The sequence below is a fragment of the Fukomys damarensis genome, unplaced genomic scaffold (assembly GCF_012274545.1).
Source record: "Fukomys damarensis isolate Sample0158 unplaced genomic scaffold, DMR_v1.0_HiC HiC_scaffold_13, whole genome shotgun sequence".
In the NCBI taxonomy this organism is placed as follows: domain Eukaryota; kingdom Metazoa; phylum Chordata; class Mammalia; order Rodentia; family Bathyergidae; genus Fukomys; species Fukomys damarensis.
Window position 1 is genome coordinate 1,900,761 of NW_022900925.1, and position 15,860 is coordinate 1,916,620.

The window sequence follows — 15,860 nt, forward strand, 5'->3', positions numbered from 1 at the left end:
TCAGCCTAAATATTCACACCAGAAACATTTTTCTCCTCTTTATGATATGGGCATTTCCCATGTATTGACCCACTAGAGCCTCTCAGGACTCTTGTGAGATGGAAGCTCTGTGTGAGTGGAACACAGAGGCGTATGCAGTTCATAGAAGATGACATTCCTAATGATTAGCAAAGGCAAAAGTCAGCCAGGCAGACTGGCTCTAAAGCCCATGTGGATATCCATTCAGTGACCCTCCATCCCTGATAATTGTATCCACCTTCTGGGCTCTTAAAGCACAATTTATTCATAGTACTATATCCACATTTCCTATTTTATATAATTCACCTAATTGTATAGATTCATCCCCTCAACAACTCCATAAGACTATGAGCTCCCAAGTACAAAAAGCCTTACCTTTTTCCCCAAGTTGTCTTTTAAAAATACTTAATAAACCTTTTATTTGTAAGTCAGTAATACCAACAGTTTTTGGTTGGTTTAGTTTGGGTTGAGTTGGGTTTTTTTTGAGACAGAGTCTCACTAATGTAGCCCAGTCTGACCTTGAACTCACAACAGTCATCCTGTGTGAGCCTCCTGAGTGCTGGGATTACTGGCATGCACCACCACACCCAGCATTGTTATTGTTGTGGTAAAATACACATAAGATTCACCATTTTTACGTTTGAAGTACATTCACATCATTAGGCATCCATTACCATCTCCAGAATTCTTTTCATCTTGTAAAAGTGTAAACTCTGTGCCAATTAAACATAAACTCCCCATTCCCCATCCCTACCCCCTGGCAACCACCAATACATCATTAGGCATCCATTACCATCTCCAGAATTCTTTTCATCTTGTAAAAGTAAACTCTGTGCCAATTAAACATAAACTCCCCATTCCCCATCCCTACCCCCTGGCAACCACCATTCTATTTTCTGTCTCAAAGAATTTACCTATTTCAAGTGTGTCACATGAGTGATACTTGTCACAGAGTGCTTATCCTTGTGATTGGCTTATTTAATGGAGCATAATACTATGATCGTGGTTGACAATGGTTCGTCCATGTTTAACATGTTTTCGTTCCTTTTCAAGGCTGAATAGTGTCCTGTTGTGTGTAGATACAACTTTGTTCATCTGTTATGGATGCTGGAGTTGTTTCCATATTTTAGCTATTTTGAATAGTGCTGGCATGAACATGAATATACCCGTAACAAGTTCATTACCAAGGTATTGAGGAAATTCTTAGTATTTTCCAAATCAAGTTCATTTGCATTCTGGCTAGAGCTTTTTTCTTTTCCATTTTATTTGTTGTCTCTTCAGTATCTTACGCTAATCCATCCCATAGTATCCACACCAAACCACATTGGAGAATCATTTCTGTGTCAGAGCTGACACACCTGTTGCAGAGTACTTTGTATCTACAGTTAACCAGGGTTAAGATCAGAATAAACTTTACATGGACTATAGAAACTTTCTTCTCCTTGTCAAATTCATGATGCACAAGACTGAAAGATACACATGGAAACCTGATGAGGCAGGTTGGAAACCTAGATGATTGTACATATTTGCTTTATCATAGTCCACTAAATTATAAATTTATCTTTTTTGTATTTATGCCATATTTCATATGGAAAGTGTTATTTGAAAAGTTTGGAAGCATATTTAGCATGATGGTGCATGCCTCCTAGCATTCAGGAGGCTGAGGCAAAAGGATTGCAAATTCAAGCCCAGCTTGGGCTATATAACAAGTTTAACACTAGCTCAAACTACATAGTGAGACCATCTCAAAAACAAAACAAAAAGGTGGGAAGGAGTTATAAACATGTAGAAAGGTTCTTCATTCAGTTTGCTTCACAAGTTTCTTTTTCCCCTTACCTTATCCCTTCACCTCCTCAGGTAGTAAGGATTGAACTCAGATCCTTCACACTGCATGAACCCAGCCTTTTTTATTTTCAATTTTGAGACATTGTCTTGCTAAGTTGGTCCCTAAATGACCCAGGTTGTGCTCAAGCCTGTGATCCTCCTGCCTCAGAGTGTGCTGGGATTATGGGTGTGCACCACTTGGCCCAGCTTTTTAAGTTGTCGTTTTTTGTTTTGTTTTTTTTTTATTAGGGGGAAAAACAAATTAATTGAAGTATTCTAGACCATGTATCCTGGGTCTGACTTTTGCAAGAAAGGTGCCTCCAGATCCCAACATCAGACCATGTGTAAATAAAAGGCCTTGGTCCAATCTCATTCAGTGGCCAAATAAGTATATTGTATGTTTCCAGATAAAACAAAAATATAAAATAATGTATTTTTTATGATTATCTATGTGAGTTAGTTCTTCTATTCTTAGTTTTTATCATGAATAGTTTTTAAATTTTGAGTAATATTTTTTATCTGTTGATATGATCTTTTTTGTTATTTAGTCAGTATGATGGATTATATTGATTTACAAATATTGAAGTAGCTTCCCATTCCTGGAATGAGCTGATCATGATGTATTATACTTTTATAGATGAATAGGTTCAACTTGTTAATATTTGTACAGTTTGTTAATTTTTTGTATCTGTGAAATTATCTGTAATTTTCTTTTCTTATTGTCTGGTTCTGCTGTTTGAGCAATTATGGCCTCCTCGAATGAATTGTTTTCTCCTCCTCTTCTGTTTTTTGGAAGAAATCATATAGAAATGGTATTATTTTTTTCTTAATATTTGGTAGAATTCACCAGTGAAGTCATATGGTGATTTTTGCCTACTCATGCAAACAAGTGACATGCGTTTTAAGATTTTATTAATATGACTTACTCTACTCTGAAATGTGAAAAATTATTTCTTTAAAAAATTTCAAAGGTTAAATTAACAATGTACTAAAATATTTTTCCTCCACTTGTTGCTAGTATAAAATCCTCTGAGTAAAACTGTGAATATTGATTGGACTTCCAAATCCTCTCTGAGATTGAAGGCACATCCTTCTCCTGTAGAAAGTTTGACATCTCTCTTGAATGTGTAGGCTTCCCTTCTTTACCCAGAATTTAGCCACCTCTGAATAAGCATACTCAGTCTTTACCACTTTTTTTTCCTAATGTTATTAGCAACTCTCTTTTACTAATTCTAGCTTATTATATATTAGTCTGTGCAGGGTCCTGACTACAGTGCTGTAAGTGGAAAGAGACTTTGGGCACTTGTAATTTGTGACAGTTTGGGGTTTTTTTTTCCATTCAAAGTTGTTTGTAGGCATATCTATGTATAAGTTTTCTACTTGCCCCTTTTTTATGCTTCCCCCATGAAAAGTGATAAGCTGACAATTTTTAGTGTGACCACAGAGCAGAATGGGTAAAATATGTATTCAGATATTGTTGAATCAGAGGATAAATGACTTGTTAACAGCCTCAGCAAGTTGTGTCACCGCCCAGAAACAGATGTGCTCCATTCAGCCTTATTATTCCACTGCATCTCCGTTTCTGGCTTTATACCAGGGTTCTTTGCTACTGTTCTCTTGTGACTACAAAAGAATCCAAATTCAATCCCAAAGTTAATTATTAAACGTGATGGTTAGCACACAAATTTCCAAAAAGCTTTACTGAGGACTCTGCAGGGAGCCCAGCCCTCTTGCCTGTCACCTTCTGGCCTCTATCTGATGTTTGTTTAGTGCAAGCTTCATTACAGAATTAGCAGAGAAAAAGAAAAAAATGAAGAAGCAAAAATAAATAGCAAAGAAAATTACTGGATGAGCAAAAGAAAAACATGGTAACATTTAATGCTCGTAGAGTAATGTTCAAAGTCTGGTAGCCTCATTTTTAGGAATTCCTCTTAAGGGACTCCTTCACCAAGAGACAAGGCTGCATGGAGATGATTATTGAAAAGTCTGTAAACTACTTATCATATCCATGATGCTTAGCACCTCGCTCAGACAGTGTGAATCCACAAACGTGGTAGCCAGTGAAACAGTGCAACAGCATGGAAATCATGTCTGAAAATGTCCAGTGAAAAAGCAGAGAGTACATTAAAGTGTGTTCCCTGTGATGGAAGTCTGGGAAATTGAAGGCTAATTTACTTATATTTAATTTAGAAAGGTAGAAACAATTTTCTGTTAGTGAAATTATGGGTAACTGTTTGTAAAACTTTTTTGAACAACACTGGCCAGGGATTTAGCTCAGTAGTTCCACTGCCTGACTCATAAGTGCAAGGACCAAAGTTCGATCCCCGGTATCCAAAAAAAAAAAGATAAAAACGACACAAGGTCAGTTGTGTCTTGCATCTTTTAAAAAGGACACCGCCTCCTAAATAGGATGAAAAGTCTTTTCTTTTTAACTTGGAGCATTCAGCACCAGGTGTTTGCCTCCAACTTCTGTGTGTGGGGGTGTTTCCAGGCAGTATAAGCCCTGTGATGTATCCTTTGTGATTTGACCCCTTCCCCTAACAGGAGCTCAGTGAGATGCTATACACAGACCGGCCTGACTGGCAGAGCGTGATGCAGTATGTGGCCCAGATCTACAAGTACTTTGAGACGTAAACCCAGGGGCCTGAAATCAGCCACTGCCATCTGCGTATGTCCTGGAAGCACCTGGTCACTGTCCAGTGACCCAGCTCTGTCTGCTGCCCAGCCGTCTGGATTTCCAAGGAAGGCTCAAGTCAAATGGATCAACACTCAAATAAGAAACAGAGGCTGGTTTCACCATGTCACTATTGCAAATGCAAATGCCATTGGAGGATAAGTTGGGGAGTTTTTGCTCTTGTGGAAGGTTCTGCAGAAGATGCCTCCCTCTTTCTAGACCAAGATCCCCTACCTGGGCACATTTCTGTGAGAACCCACAACAGTATTGCCAATCCCATTTGATGGCTTGATGTATAATCTGCACAGAGATTCATGACAAACAGCACCTCCAAGCTAGTCTTTTTTTTTGTTTTTTCACTAAAAAAAAAAAATGTAACTCTTGCTTTTATAAAAACTTTGCCCTTGCCACCCCCTCAAAGAAAAACCCAATACCCCACAAAACACAAAAAATCTTTTATTCAGAGCAGCCTGGAAACATGTTGGCCTTGCTCTTTGGGGGAAATATGATCAAGTTCAAGTAGCAATTTTAACACCTAGAACTTGATTACATTTTTAGGTCCCACAGTCTCTTATTTGAGTCTTTGGATGTGCAAAGGAGCCCCAGGTTCCTTGCTGAATGGTCCCTGTGAGATGCTCTCAGCAGGAAGTGTGTGTAGTGTGTGGTTCACAGGGCCAGAAGGGAAACCCCAGGAACTGTCTGCAGTGGCTTTTTTCCTTCCACTTTTTAAGACTCCCATTCATACCCACACGTTTGTTCCACATGTAGAACCTGACCAACGGCCACTTGTGTGTGTGAAATATCCTGTGTCTGTTGTGATCCTCACTCATTTGCATAATTCCCTTTGTTGGAAGCCTGAGAAAGGTAAAGGATGTGTATCTGGGGATTCTGGCCAGACAGCAAATCTAAACAACATTTTAGCTCTTGACAAACACAGTTTTTGGTACTTCATTTGGCCTTTCACATTTGCATGGCAAAAAGAAGCCCTTAAGGGTGGGCAAGGCTGGCTCCATTTGTAACTCAACACAGTTTTCCCTGATACTCTACTAGTTTCCCTAAGTAGCAGCAGGACCTTCCCCAGAGTGCTCGGCCCGGGTGTCTGACTGCTGGCTCTCTCGTATTCTCCTTGGGCAAAGAAATGTGCATTCATAGCAGATGAGGATGCCTGTCTCACAGGTAGTTGGGGTAAATGCCCACCACTTGCTGTTTTAAGTGCCAAATAGCATTGTGTTCATGCCTGTCTGACAAAAAGTCATATGAATAAATCCTTAGATTTACAATTACTGCCAAAATTATTTGAAGTGAATCTCTGTTGGCCTGAGCCACATGTTCAGAGCCAGGTCTAGGGGCTGCAGTTTCGGACCCTGTGCTGAGAATCACATGGGCTTTGTCCTCTCCTCCAGGCTAGCTCTTGGCAGAGGTGGCAGCCGGGCCCTGCTGGGCAGGCCAGCCCTGATTCTCAAGCTGCTTCAACTGATGCAGGGCTACAGCCTCTGCTTTCCAGCTATGTCTGTCGTTTTCAGCTCTGACTCAGTGTCTGAATCCGGTGGAGAGCTAGAAACCATGAGCCTGACCTGCCCAGTCAGGTGAGTCTGAGTATCTGTACAATCTGTACATGCTCAGAGTGCTCTGGGATGCTGGTGCAAGCCACACAGAGGGGAGACTGTCTTTCCTGGGCAGCCCTGTGGCACTAGAGTAGCAGAAGCTACTGAGCAGCTTTTTTGGGGACCAGTATTAATTATGTAACTGGCCCCTTTGTTTTCACAGAGAAGACTCATTTGAAACAAACGTAGCTTGTTCCTTCCTGATGAATGTATCCAAATGAGAGTGTTACCTGTGTTGCTTCCCCTACCTGTTTTTGTTGACATAACTGATGCTATGTCTTCACTGTCTCCAAGCTTCTACTTTGCCCAAGTAGGGAGAAGTACTATCCTAAGCCACTGCGTTAGTCAACTAATGGTTGTATTTAAACTGGGATTTCCCTAAGGCAGTGATGGCGAACCTGTTAGAGACCAAGTCCCCAAACTGCATCCCAAAACTCATTTATTTATCACAAAGTGCCAACTGCAGTTAAACCTGAATACTGAGGTTTTAGTTTTTAAAAATACAACTCATACATTAATATCTTTTGTCCTAAAATCATATGTGCGCCACAGAACATAGGATCACCACCCTTTTGTGTGAGTGAGATGGTTGAGGTCTTGGGATTCCCTGAGACATATTTAGCTTGGTTGATGCTGGTTTTCAGTGGTGACATGTAAAGGATCTAGATGGAGCTGTGCAAAAAGCAATCTCTATGCTGGACACAGTTTCCCTCAGGCACCCACCCCATCCAGTACAAACCCACATTGCCAGTGACTGGCCAGACCCATCTCTCCTTACCTGTACCTACTCCCTTTAGGTTGAAAAGAAAAAACGAAGTGTCATATCAGTGGAAGACCATGTGCAGTTTGTTCTTATGACACAAGGACCCTCCTCAACTGCCATTCTTTTTGCTAAGAGATGTGGAAGAGGAATGCTGCGTCCTGCCCACAGAAACAGGTATTGTCAGGGTTTGGATGTGAAGCTGATGGGGTGGGACTAAGGTCCAGGCCCTCTAGCACCACCAGCTCCCCTGAGTTGAGGCACCAGCCAGCTGGCCATGGCAGTGTAGGATCAGGGGAGAGCTCAGAGCACAAAACTGAATGTGGAAAATCAGTAAAATGAAAAAACAGCGTGCTTATATTTCTTTACTTCTCCTGAGCCAACTCTACCTTCCCAGGTGTCTGTCCTGAGGTTTTCAGATGCTACAACAACTATGTGTCTCTTCCCTTCTCCATTCTGCTGGTACTTGTTAAAATTATTTGGTGGTTCTGCAGATACATTTTTAATATATAATTTTTATCTAAAAGATAGCTGTGAAATGGAGGATCCTGGGGAGTTATGATTTAAGGAGAAGTCCATGGTTTTTTGCAGTTGAGTTGCTTCATGGGTTGCATGTTGGCTGACTGATTGATAGGGTATTCTGAGCAACAGTATTCTGAGAAATGTATCCCTTGTCCTTTTGCCACTTCAAAAACAATATTGATCTTTTGTTGTTCTTCATTCTGCTGTTGATTTGTAGTTTTTATAGGAACCATCCAAATTAAATACTAAATGAGTGAATGACATGTCCCATGGAGCCTAGTACAACACATCTGTAGTCCTAGCTACTCAGAAGACGGAGGCAGGAGAATCACTTGAACCCAGGAATTTGGGGACAGCCTGGGCAACATAGTAAGATCCCATCTCAAAACAAAAAACAAACAAAAAAAAACCAGTTCCAAAGTGATTAGCTATCCAGCACTAACAAATATCTGCCATTTCTCTTTCCTGCCACCCCCTAACATCAGCTGAGCCTTTCATCTCTGCCCTCTCCATTTCCCATGGAAGGGCAGCTGTGTCAAACCCACCTGCCACCTCCAGCAGTTAGTTCTTTCCATCCCACAGTTCCAGTCCCATTTTGAGATGCCCTACCAGTCACATGCAGTAAAAGATACAACCTCACAGCCTTTGTTTAAAAATTTTTAGACCGGGCATGGTGGCACATGCCTATAATCCAAGCACTCGCAAGGCTGAGGCAAGAGTATCGCCATGAGTTCAAGGCCAGCATGAGCTGCATAGTGAGTTTAAAGCCAGCCTGAACTACATAGTGAGATCCTGTCTCACAAACAAAAGGTATTTTTAATATCTATATTGCCCAAGTTCATTGGGTATTTCAGTCTTCTGACCCAGGTTGGAGTTTTGCTGAATCTGTAACATCCCGAGTAGCTCACCAATTTTAACTATATTAGTTGAATGCAGTTGATACATCTGTGGCCTCGTTTCTACGAAGAGCACACTAGATTGCACCAAGCATTGTCAGGATATGACATGCAAACATAGATGTATTTAACTTAACATGAAAGTATAAGATGTATGACTGTAATATTTCTAATAAATATATTTTGTTTCTGTCTGATTATGATTTTTTTCCATTGACATTTATTATTGTTTGTGAAAGTGCCAAGCTTACCAAATCTGCTTTCAAACCAGCATCATGTGCACATGCTTCTCCTTTATCACTCTTGCCAGTGATATTACCACAAGGGACTAGGGTCCAGACTGTTCTCTTTCTCCCCTCCACAGCTGTTTGCCGTGGCTACAGGCTTTTGAGAAGTTCCCCCTTCAGTGCCCTCACTGGATGCTGCCAAGCTGTACAAATGCAAACCATATATGCAGTGTTAAACATGTGGCCAAATGCCCCCTGAGACCCTGGAAATGTGCAGGGTGGATGTTAAACGGGAGTTATGTCAAGATTGAACAAACAGAGTGAATATAAATTTTAACTGACAGAATGCCGGTGTATTCTGACATCAAGACACTAACCTGTTTCAGCAGATGATAAGTGACCCTTCAGGCATCACCTGCAAACCACGATTCAATATAATGTCTTAGGCCACCAGTCCAGCCTGCAGGACAGGAGAAGCCTACTTTCCCTAGAGTCTTCACTTCTCCCAGGGAAGCTCCACAGTCCCAGCCTTTTTCTCCTGAGAGCATGTTCTCTGATAAGGAGTCCTCTCACACTGACCCAGGACAGCAGTTCACTACCCTCTCAGGCTGGGAGGTGACAGGAAACACTTGTCTAGAAGATGCCAGATCTTATTTGCTTGACATCTGTTGGCCTGCACCTCTTGGGCTTTTCAGGCAGTGTTCACACACATATGCACACCCATTCACAGACATAGGGCATTTTATGAATGGCCAGCATCTCAGCACCTGTGAATGAGTTCTCCCGTATTTACCATTGTTTGGGATTCAGCAGGGTAGTTCCTGTCCCAAGATTCTGAGCCCTACATGAGTGAAGCATGATCCTGCAGACATCCATAGTAGGCTATCTTAGCACACACACTTTAAAGGTAGATGTACCTGCGTTTGAAGTGACCTCACACCACTGAGCCCAGGGCATCTTTGCTAGCCTCTCTGAGCCCAGAGTCTTCATCATCTTAGTCTGTTTTCTATTGCTCTAACAAAACACTGAGTCATTTATAAAGAACAGAAGTTTAAATTTTGGGAATCTATATGCCAGTAAAATGGAAAACAGAATAAATGGACAGATTCCTAGATATGTGTGAATTACCAAAGTGTAATGAAGATTTAAAATTCTAAACATCACAATATCAATCAATGAAATTGAAAATGTAATTAAAAATTTACCAACTATAAAAAGGTTATAGTTTGAAGCCCTGACGGCTTCACTGCTGAATTGTATAGACATTTAGAGAGGAACTGTTGCCACCACTGTTTAAACTCTTTAATGAAATGGAAAGGAAGGCAATACTCCCAAATTCATTTCCTGGAAGCAAGCATCCCATTGATCCCCCCCCAACTGAAAAAGTGAAGTATAGTCCAATCTCACTAATGAACATACATGGAAGGTCTACTATCTAGAATATATAAACAGGATTTAGCTCAGTGGTTACACTGCCTGCCTTGCAAGTTGAAGGACCTGAATTCAATCCCTGGTACCAAAAAGAATAGGAAAAAAAAAAATCAGCATTAGAATATATTAACAACTTACAAAAATCAGATCTCCCAAATTTAAAGACCCAATCCAAAAATGGGTATCTGAAATGAACAGACATTTCTAAAAGTAGTAGATAGTAAATAAACATGAAAACAGTGCTGAAATTCCACCTCACCCCAGAAAGAATGGCTGCTATCATGAAATCAATAACAAATGCTGGTGAGGCTGTGGGGAAAGAGGAACCCTGTTCCACTGCTGGTGGGAGTGTGAAACCACTGTGGAAATCAGTATGGAAATACCTCAAAGAACTAGGATTGAAAGTCCCATTTGACCCAGCTATTCCCCTACTGGGTATCTTCCCTAAAGAATTAAAAGAATCATACCACAGCAAAATATGTGCACCCATGTTCATAGCAGCACAGTTTATGATAGCTAAAATTTGGAAACAGCCCAATTGCCCATCAACTGGAGACTGGATAAAGAAAATGTGTTTTTTTAAAAAAATGGAATATTACTCAGCCATGAAAAATGAGAAATTAGAGACATTTATAGCTAAATGGATGCACATTGAGGCAGTACTCTCAAGTTAAATAATTGAGACTCATCTGTACATATAGAATCATTTCTCTGCTGTGAGAAACAAAGTGTAAATAAGGAGCAGAAGGTAAAATAGCTAATGTGAAATAGTAAGAAATGGGGCAAAGGGGAAGGGAAAGAGAGGGGTAGGGAAAAGGAAAGAAGGGAATGGAATTAATATGGAAAAATGGAAACAAAGACTTTGTAAATTGGGAGGGCCAGAGGAGTTGAAGGGAGACCAGGGGAATGGAGAAAAAATAAGAACCAAGATAGCTTATGTAATGGTGCAAATTCCCAATGATCAGTGTCATTATATTGTATACCTAAAATGTAGCAATAAAATTAATAACCAAAAATTTCAAGGTTTTTCTGATTGTTTGCTTTTTTTTTTTTTTTTTTCATGAGCATGAACATTGATTTTAGTTTAGTTTTGTTCTTGTTTCTGGGTTTTTTCTTCTTTCTTTCCCTCCTGTCTTCACAGTTTCTTGAGGCTTGGATAATCTTCCTTTGGCCTTCAGCCTTGCTTCTAATCTCTTTCTCATCTTTTATTTCTCTGTTTTTTCCTATTATTTTTTAATTTTCTCCCCTAATGGTAAAATTGCTCTATTGAGTGTATATTTAGTATATATAATTTTCTAGTTTGTCTTATATTTTGTTTTATAACTATAAATCTTGTACCTGTGGTTAAAGGTAACAAATTAATAGTTATCATAGTTTGTCATTTTTCAATCTCTGCTTGATGCTATTGTTATTATTGATTGTACTACTTTAGCCAAGGTGACAAGTTGTGATCAGTTGATCTTCCTTGTGTGCCAATAACTGGGTGGGTCATAACTATAATCCAGTACTAAAGCATTAAGTCCTAAGCCATATAAGCAGAAACCTTTCATCCCTAATAAATTGAAGAGGCAGGAACCTTGAACAGACTCAAAAGCCAAAAGCCAGTTATTTCCAGAAGAAAAATAGTCATTCCCTAAAGAAGTCTTAATACTAGTAATAGAGCTACCTACTGTAAGCAATTTACAAGCCTCAACACAAAAAACATTTTAAAAAATATAAAATAGGAAACCATGGAAGCAAGATGGAACCCAGATGCCCATTTACCCAAAGAAAATTAAGGAGACACTGAGGTGGAAGAAATCAAAAGCCACCTAGTTGAATTTTATGAAATGGAAGCAGTGGAAGTGTCAAAACAGATGAATAAGTCTCTTACGAAAATGAAAACAAATAATTAAAGAGATGATAGAAGGAAATGATTAGTGAATCTAGAGTACATACAGATTAAAAAATGGAGGAGTGTAGAAAAGACATGGAAACCATGAATGTCCAATGTGGAAATGAATTGGATTCTATAAAACCAACTCAGAGAAATCCAGAAGATTAAAAACTCTACTGGAAGTATATACAGCAGAATCAACCAGTATGAAGATAAAATATCAGATATAGAAGATAAGAGTTGTGGTTGGTAATCATCAAATAAAAGACCTCTTTAAAATAACAAGGGACTGTGAAAAATCAATCCAACAACTTCTAGATGATCAAAGAAGGCTAATATAAGATTGATTGGAATCAAGGAAGAACCGAAGATAGCACAAAGGGCATTAAAAAAAAAACACCTATTCACAGAAGTAATAGCAGAAAACTTTCTAAGCATGAAAAAACATTTTTATATACAGATAAGTGAAACACATAGCACTCCAAATAGTCATGATCAGAAAAAACTACACTAAGACATACAATGCTCAAGATTCCAGAAATTCACAAGAAGTGAATACTAAATGCTGTTAGAGAAGTAATATTGTTCTTGTTTTTGTTCTCTGGTATCAGGGATTGAACTCAGGACCTTGCACTTGTGACACATGTGTGGCACCACTGAACTAAATCCCTAGCCCTGAAAAGCGGTTAGAGAAAAGAAATCACCTATAAAGGAAAACCCATCATAATCACAGCAAACTATTAAACACTTAAGTCAAGAAGAACTTGAAGTATTTCAAGCCCTAAGAAAATAACCTCTAACCAAGATCGATGTAACCTGCACAATTATCTTTCATGATTGATGGAGAAATAAAATACTTCTATGATAAAGAACACCTGAAGAAATTCATCACCCCCAAACCAGCACTACAAGAGATTCTAAAGGATATTTGGAAAAAAGACAATGAAGACAATTCCAAGAATCCCAACAGAATGAATCCATCAGGCAAGGAAAGAAAATTAAATAGAAGGGAAAGGGAACCAACAACAGGAAAACAATATCACAAGAATAAGTCAGTACATACCAGTTATAACCATCATAGTGAATGGTCTCAATTCACCAATCAAAAGAAACATTGGCAGAATGGATCAAGAAATAAGATCCAACAATATGCTGTATACAAGAAACGCATTTAACGTGAAAAGAAATTCATAGACTAAAAGGCAAAGGATGGAAAACAATACTCCATGTGGCAGAAACCTAGAAAAAAGTAGGGATAGATATTCTATTTGCAGATAAAGTGGATTTTGGGCCCGGGAATTTAACTCGGTTCTGTCACCTGCCTTGCAAGCACAAGGACCAAGTTCGATCACCAGTACCAAAAATAAATAAATAAATATAAAATAAAGTGGATTGCAAGCCAAGACTGATCAGAAGAGACAAATAAGGTGACTGGATACTTGTTAAGGAGACAGTCCAAGAAGAAGAGATAACAATCATAGGTATATATGCAACAAATACCAGCACACCCCACTACATAAACACCAATGATATGAAAAATCAGATAAACACTAATACAGTTGTAATGGGGAGCCTCAATGCTCCACTGTCAGAAATAGATCAACTGGAGAGAGAGCGAGAGGAAGGAAGGAAGAGGGAGAAAGAGAAGGAAAGGAAGACAGATCAGAGCTGAATCAAACCTTTGAACATATGGACTCACTAGATATCTATAGGGTGTTCCACCCAACAACAGAATACACAGTCTTAGCAGCAGCTAGTATGTGGTTCAAAATAAACCATGCTTAAGTAAATACTTCATAGAGCATGCTTAAGTAAATGCAAAGGAATTGAAATTATCCCATATTATCAGATCATAAGTACAATGAAATTGGAAATAAATGGCAAAAGAAACCGCAAAATAGGAGAAGACTTTATGAACAAATCCTCAGTAGCATGGGAACTAGAACAAAGAACAACTGGGATCTCATCTTATTAAAAAGCTTCTGCACTGCAAAACAAGCCATCAACAGAACCAACAGACAACCTACAATGTGGGAAAAAATTTTTACCAGCTGCTCCTCAGACAGGACTATTTTCTAGAATATAAAAGAACTCAAAAAAAAATTGGGCCCCCCAAATATAAAGACCCGAGTCAAAAATCGGCATCCTAGCCGGGCGTGGTGGCGCACACCTATAATCCCAGCACTTGGGAGGCTGAGGCAGGAGGATCGCTGTGAGTTCGAGACCAGCCTGGGCTACATAGTGAGTTCCAGGTCAGTCTCAACTACATAGTGAGAGCCTGTCTGGGAAAAAAAAAGAAAGCATCCAAAATGAAGAGACATTTCTCAGACAAAGAAGTAAAAGCATCAAATAAATATAGGAAAAAATGTTCCACATCACTGGTCATTTGAGAGATGCAGATGAAAACAACACAGATTCTACCTCACCCCAGGAAGAATGGCTGCTATCAAGAAATCAACCAATAACAAATGTTGGCAGGGTTGTGAGGAGAAAGGAACCCTTCTCCATTGATGGTGGGAGTGCAGACTGGTGCAACCACTGTGGAAATCAATATGGAGACACCTCAAAGAACTAGGATTACAGGTTCCATTTGACCCAGCCATCCCTCCACTGGGTATCTTTCCAAAAGAATCATACTACAGTGACACATGCACACCCATGTTTATAGTGGCACAGTTTGTAATACCTAAAACTTGGAAACAGACCAGTTGCCCATCAGTTGGAGACTGGATAAAGAAGATGTGGTTTTTCTATAAAAAGCCATAAAGAATGATAAATTAGAGTCATTCATAGGAAAATAGATGCATACTGAGGTCATACTCTTAAGTGAAATAAATAAGTTACACGTGTAAATGCCGAATAGTTTCTGTAGTGAGAGAAACTATAATTGTAAATAAGATCCTAATGGTATAATTGACATTGTGAAATAGGAAGAAAAGGGCTAAAGGTGTAGAGAAAGTGCGAAGGGTAGGGGAAAGGAAATAAGGGAAAAGAAAAAAATCTGAGAAAACAAAGAAATGGAAATAAAGTTTTTGTAAATAGGGAAGAGAGGAGGGAGTGAAGGGAAGGCAGGGGTATGGGGAAAAACTGAAAACCAAAACCTGTCATATAAAGGTATAAGATCCCAGTGATGAATGTAACTGTACTGTTTACCTAAAAAGTACCAATAAACTCAATGAGAGAAAAAAAGAAACCACAAAAACTGCATAAACTCATGGAAATTAACACTCCTGAACAACCAGTGGGTCGCAGATAAAAATTAAAGAAGAAATTAGACAGTTTCTGTAATTAAACAGTAATGCCAGTACAACATACCAGAATTTATGGGTTTCAAAGCCCTATGAGGGAAATTCATGAGCAGTGAATTCCCACATCAGAAAAACAGAGTGAGGTCAAATAAATAACCTAATGTTGAACCTCAAGGTTTTAGAAAAAGAAGAGCAAGTTAAACCCAGAGAGCATATGAGGGAGGAAATTATAAAGATCAGAGCAGAAATTAATGCCATTGAGATGAAGAAAGCAGTAAAAGAATTAATGATCAAAAAGTTAGTTCTTCAAAAGATTAATAGACAAACCCTTTCAGGCATGGTGGCACATGCCTGTAATGCTAACACTTGGGAGATTGAGGCAGGAGGATTGCTGCAAATTTGAGCCCAGTGTGGGCTACATAGTGAGTTCAAGGCCAGCCTTAATGAGACCCTATCTCAAAGAAATCGAAATCCATGTAATTAGGAGTGAAAAGGATAAAATCACAGTTGATCCTGCAAATATCCACAAGATCATCAGTATGTACTTTGAAAACTGATACTCTAAAGGTGGAAAACTCAGAAGAAATGGACAGATTCCTAGATAAATATGAATTACCAAAGCTGAATCAAAAAGATGTAAAAATTATAAACGACCTAATATCACTAAATGAAATTGAAGAAATAATTTTTTAAAAACTACCAACAGGGCCGGGGGTTTAGCTCAGTGGTTCGATGGCCTGCCTTGCAAGCACAAGGACCCGAGTTCAATCCCTGGTACCA

General features: G+C 39.2%; 1 protein-coding gene across 2 annotated transcripts in view; it reads left to right on the forward strand.

Moving 5' to 3' along the window:
* The window catches only part of Specc1 (sperm antigen with calponin homology and coiled-coil domains 1), a 130,716-nt gene extending 124,361 nt beyond the window's left edge, over positions 1 to 6,355 (forward strand). For both annotated transcript variants that reach the window (XM_033762755.1, XM_033762756.1), the window contains exon 13: positions 4,387 to 6,355. In XM_033762755.1, coding sequence (XP_033618646.1) covers positions 4,387 to 4,476 — 90 coding nt within the window. In that variant the 3' untranslated portion in view covers positions 4,477 to 6,355. The remainder of the gene's footprint in view (positions 1 to 4,386) is intronic.
* Positions 6,356 to 15,860: the final 9,505 nt, after the last annotated feature.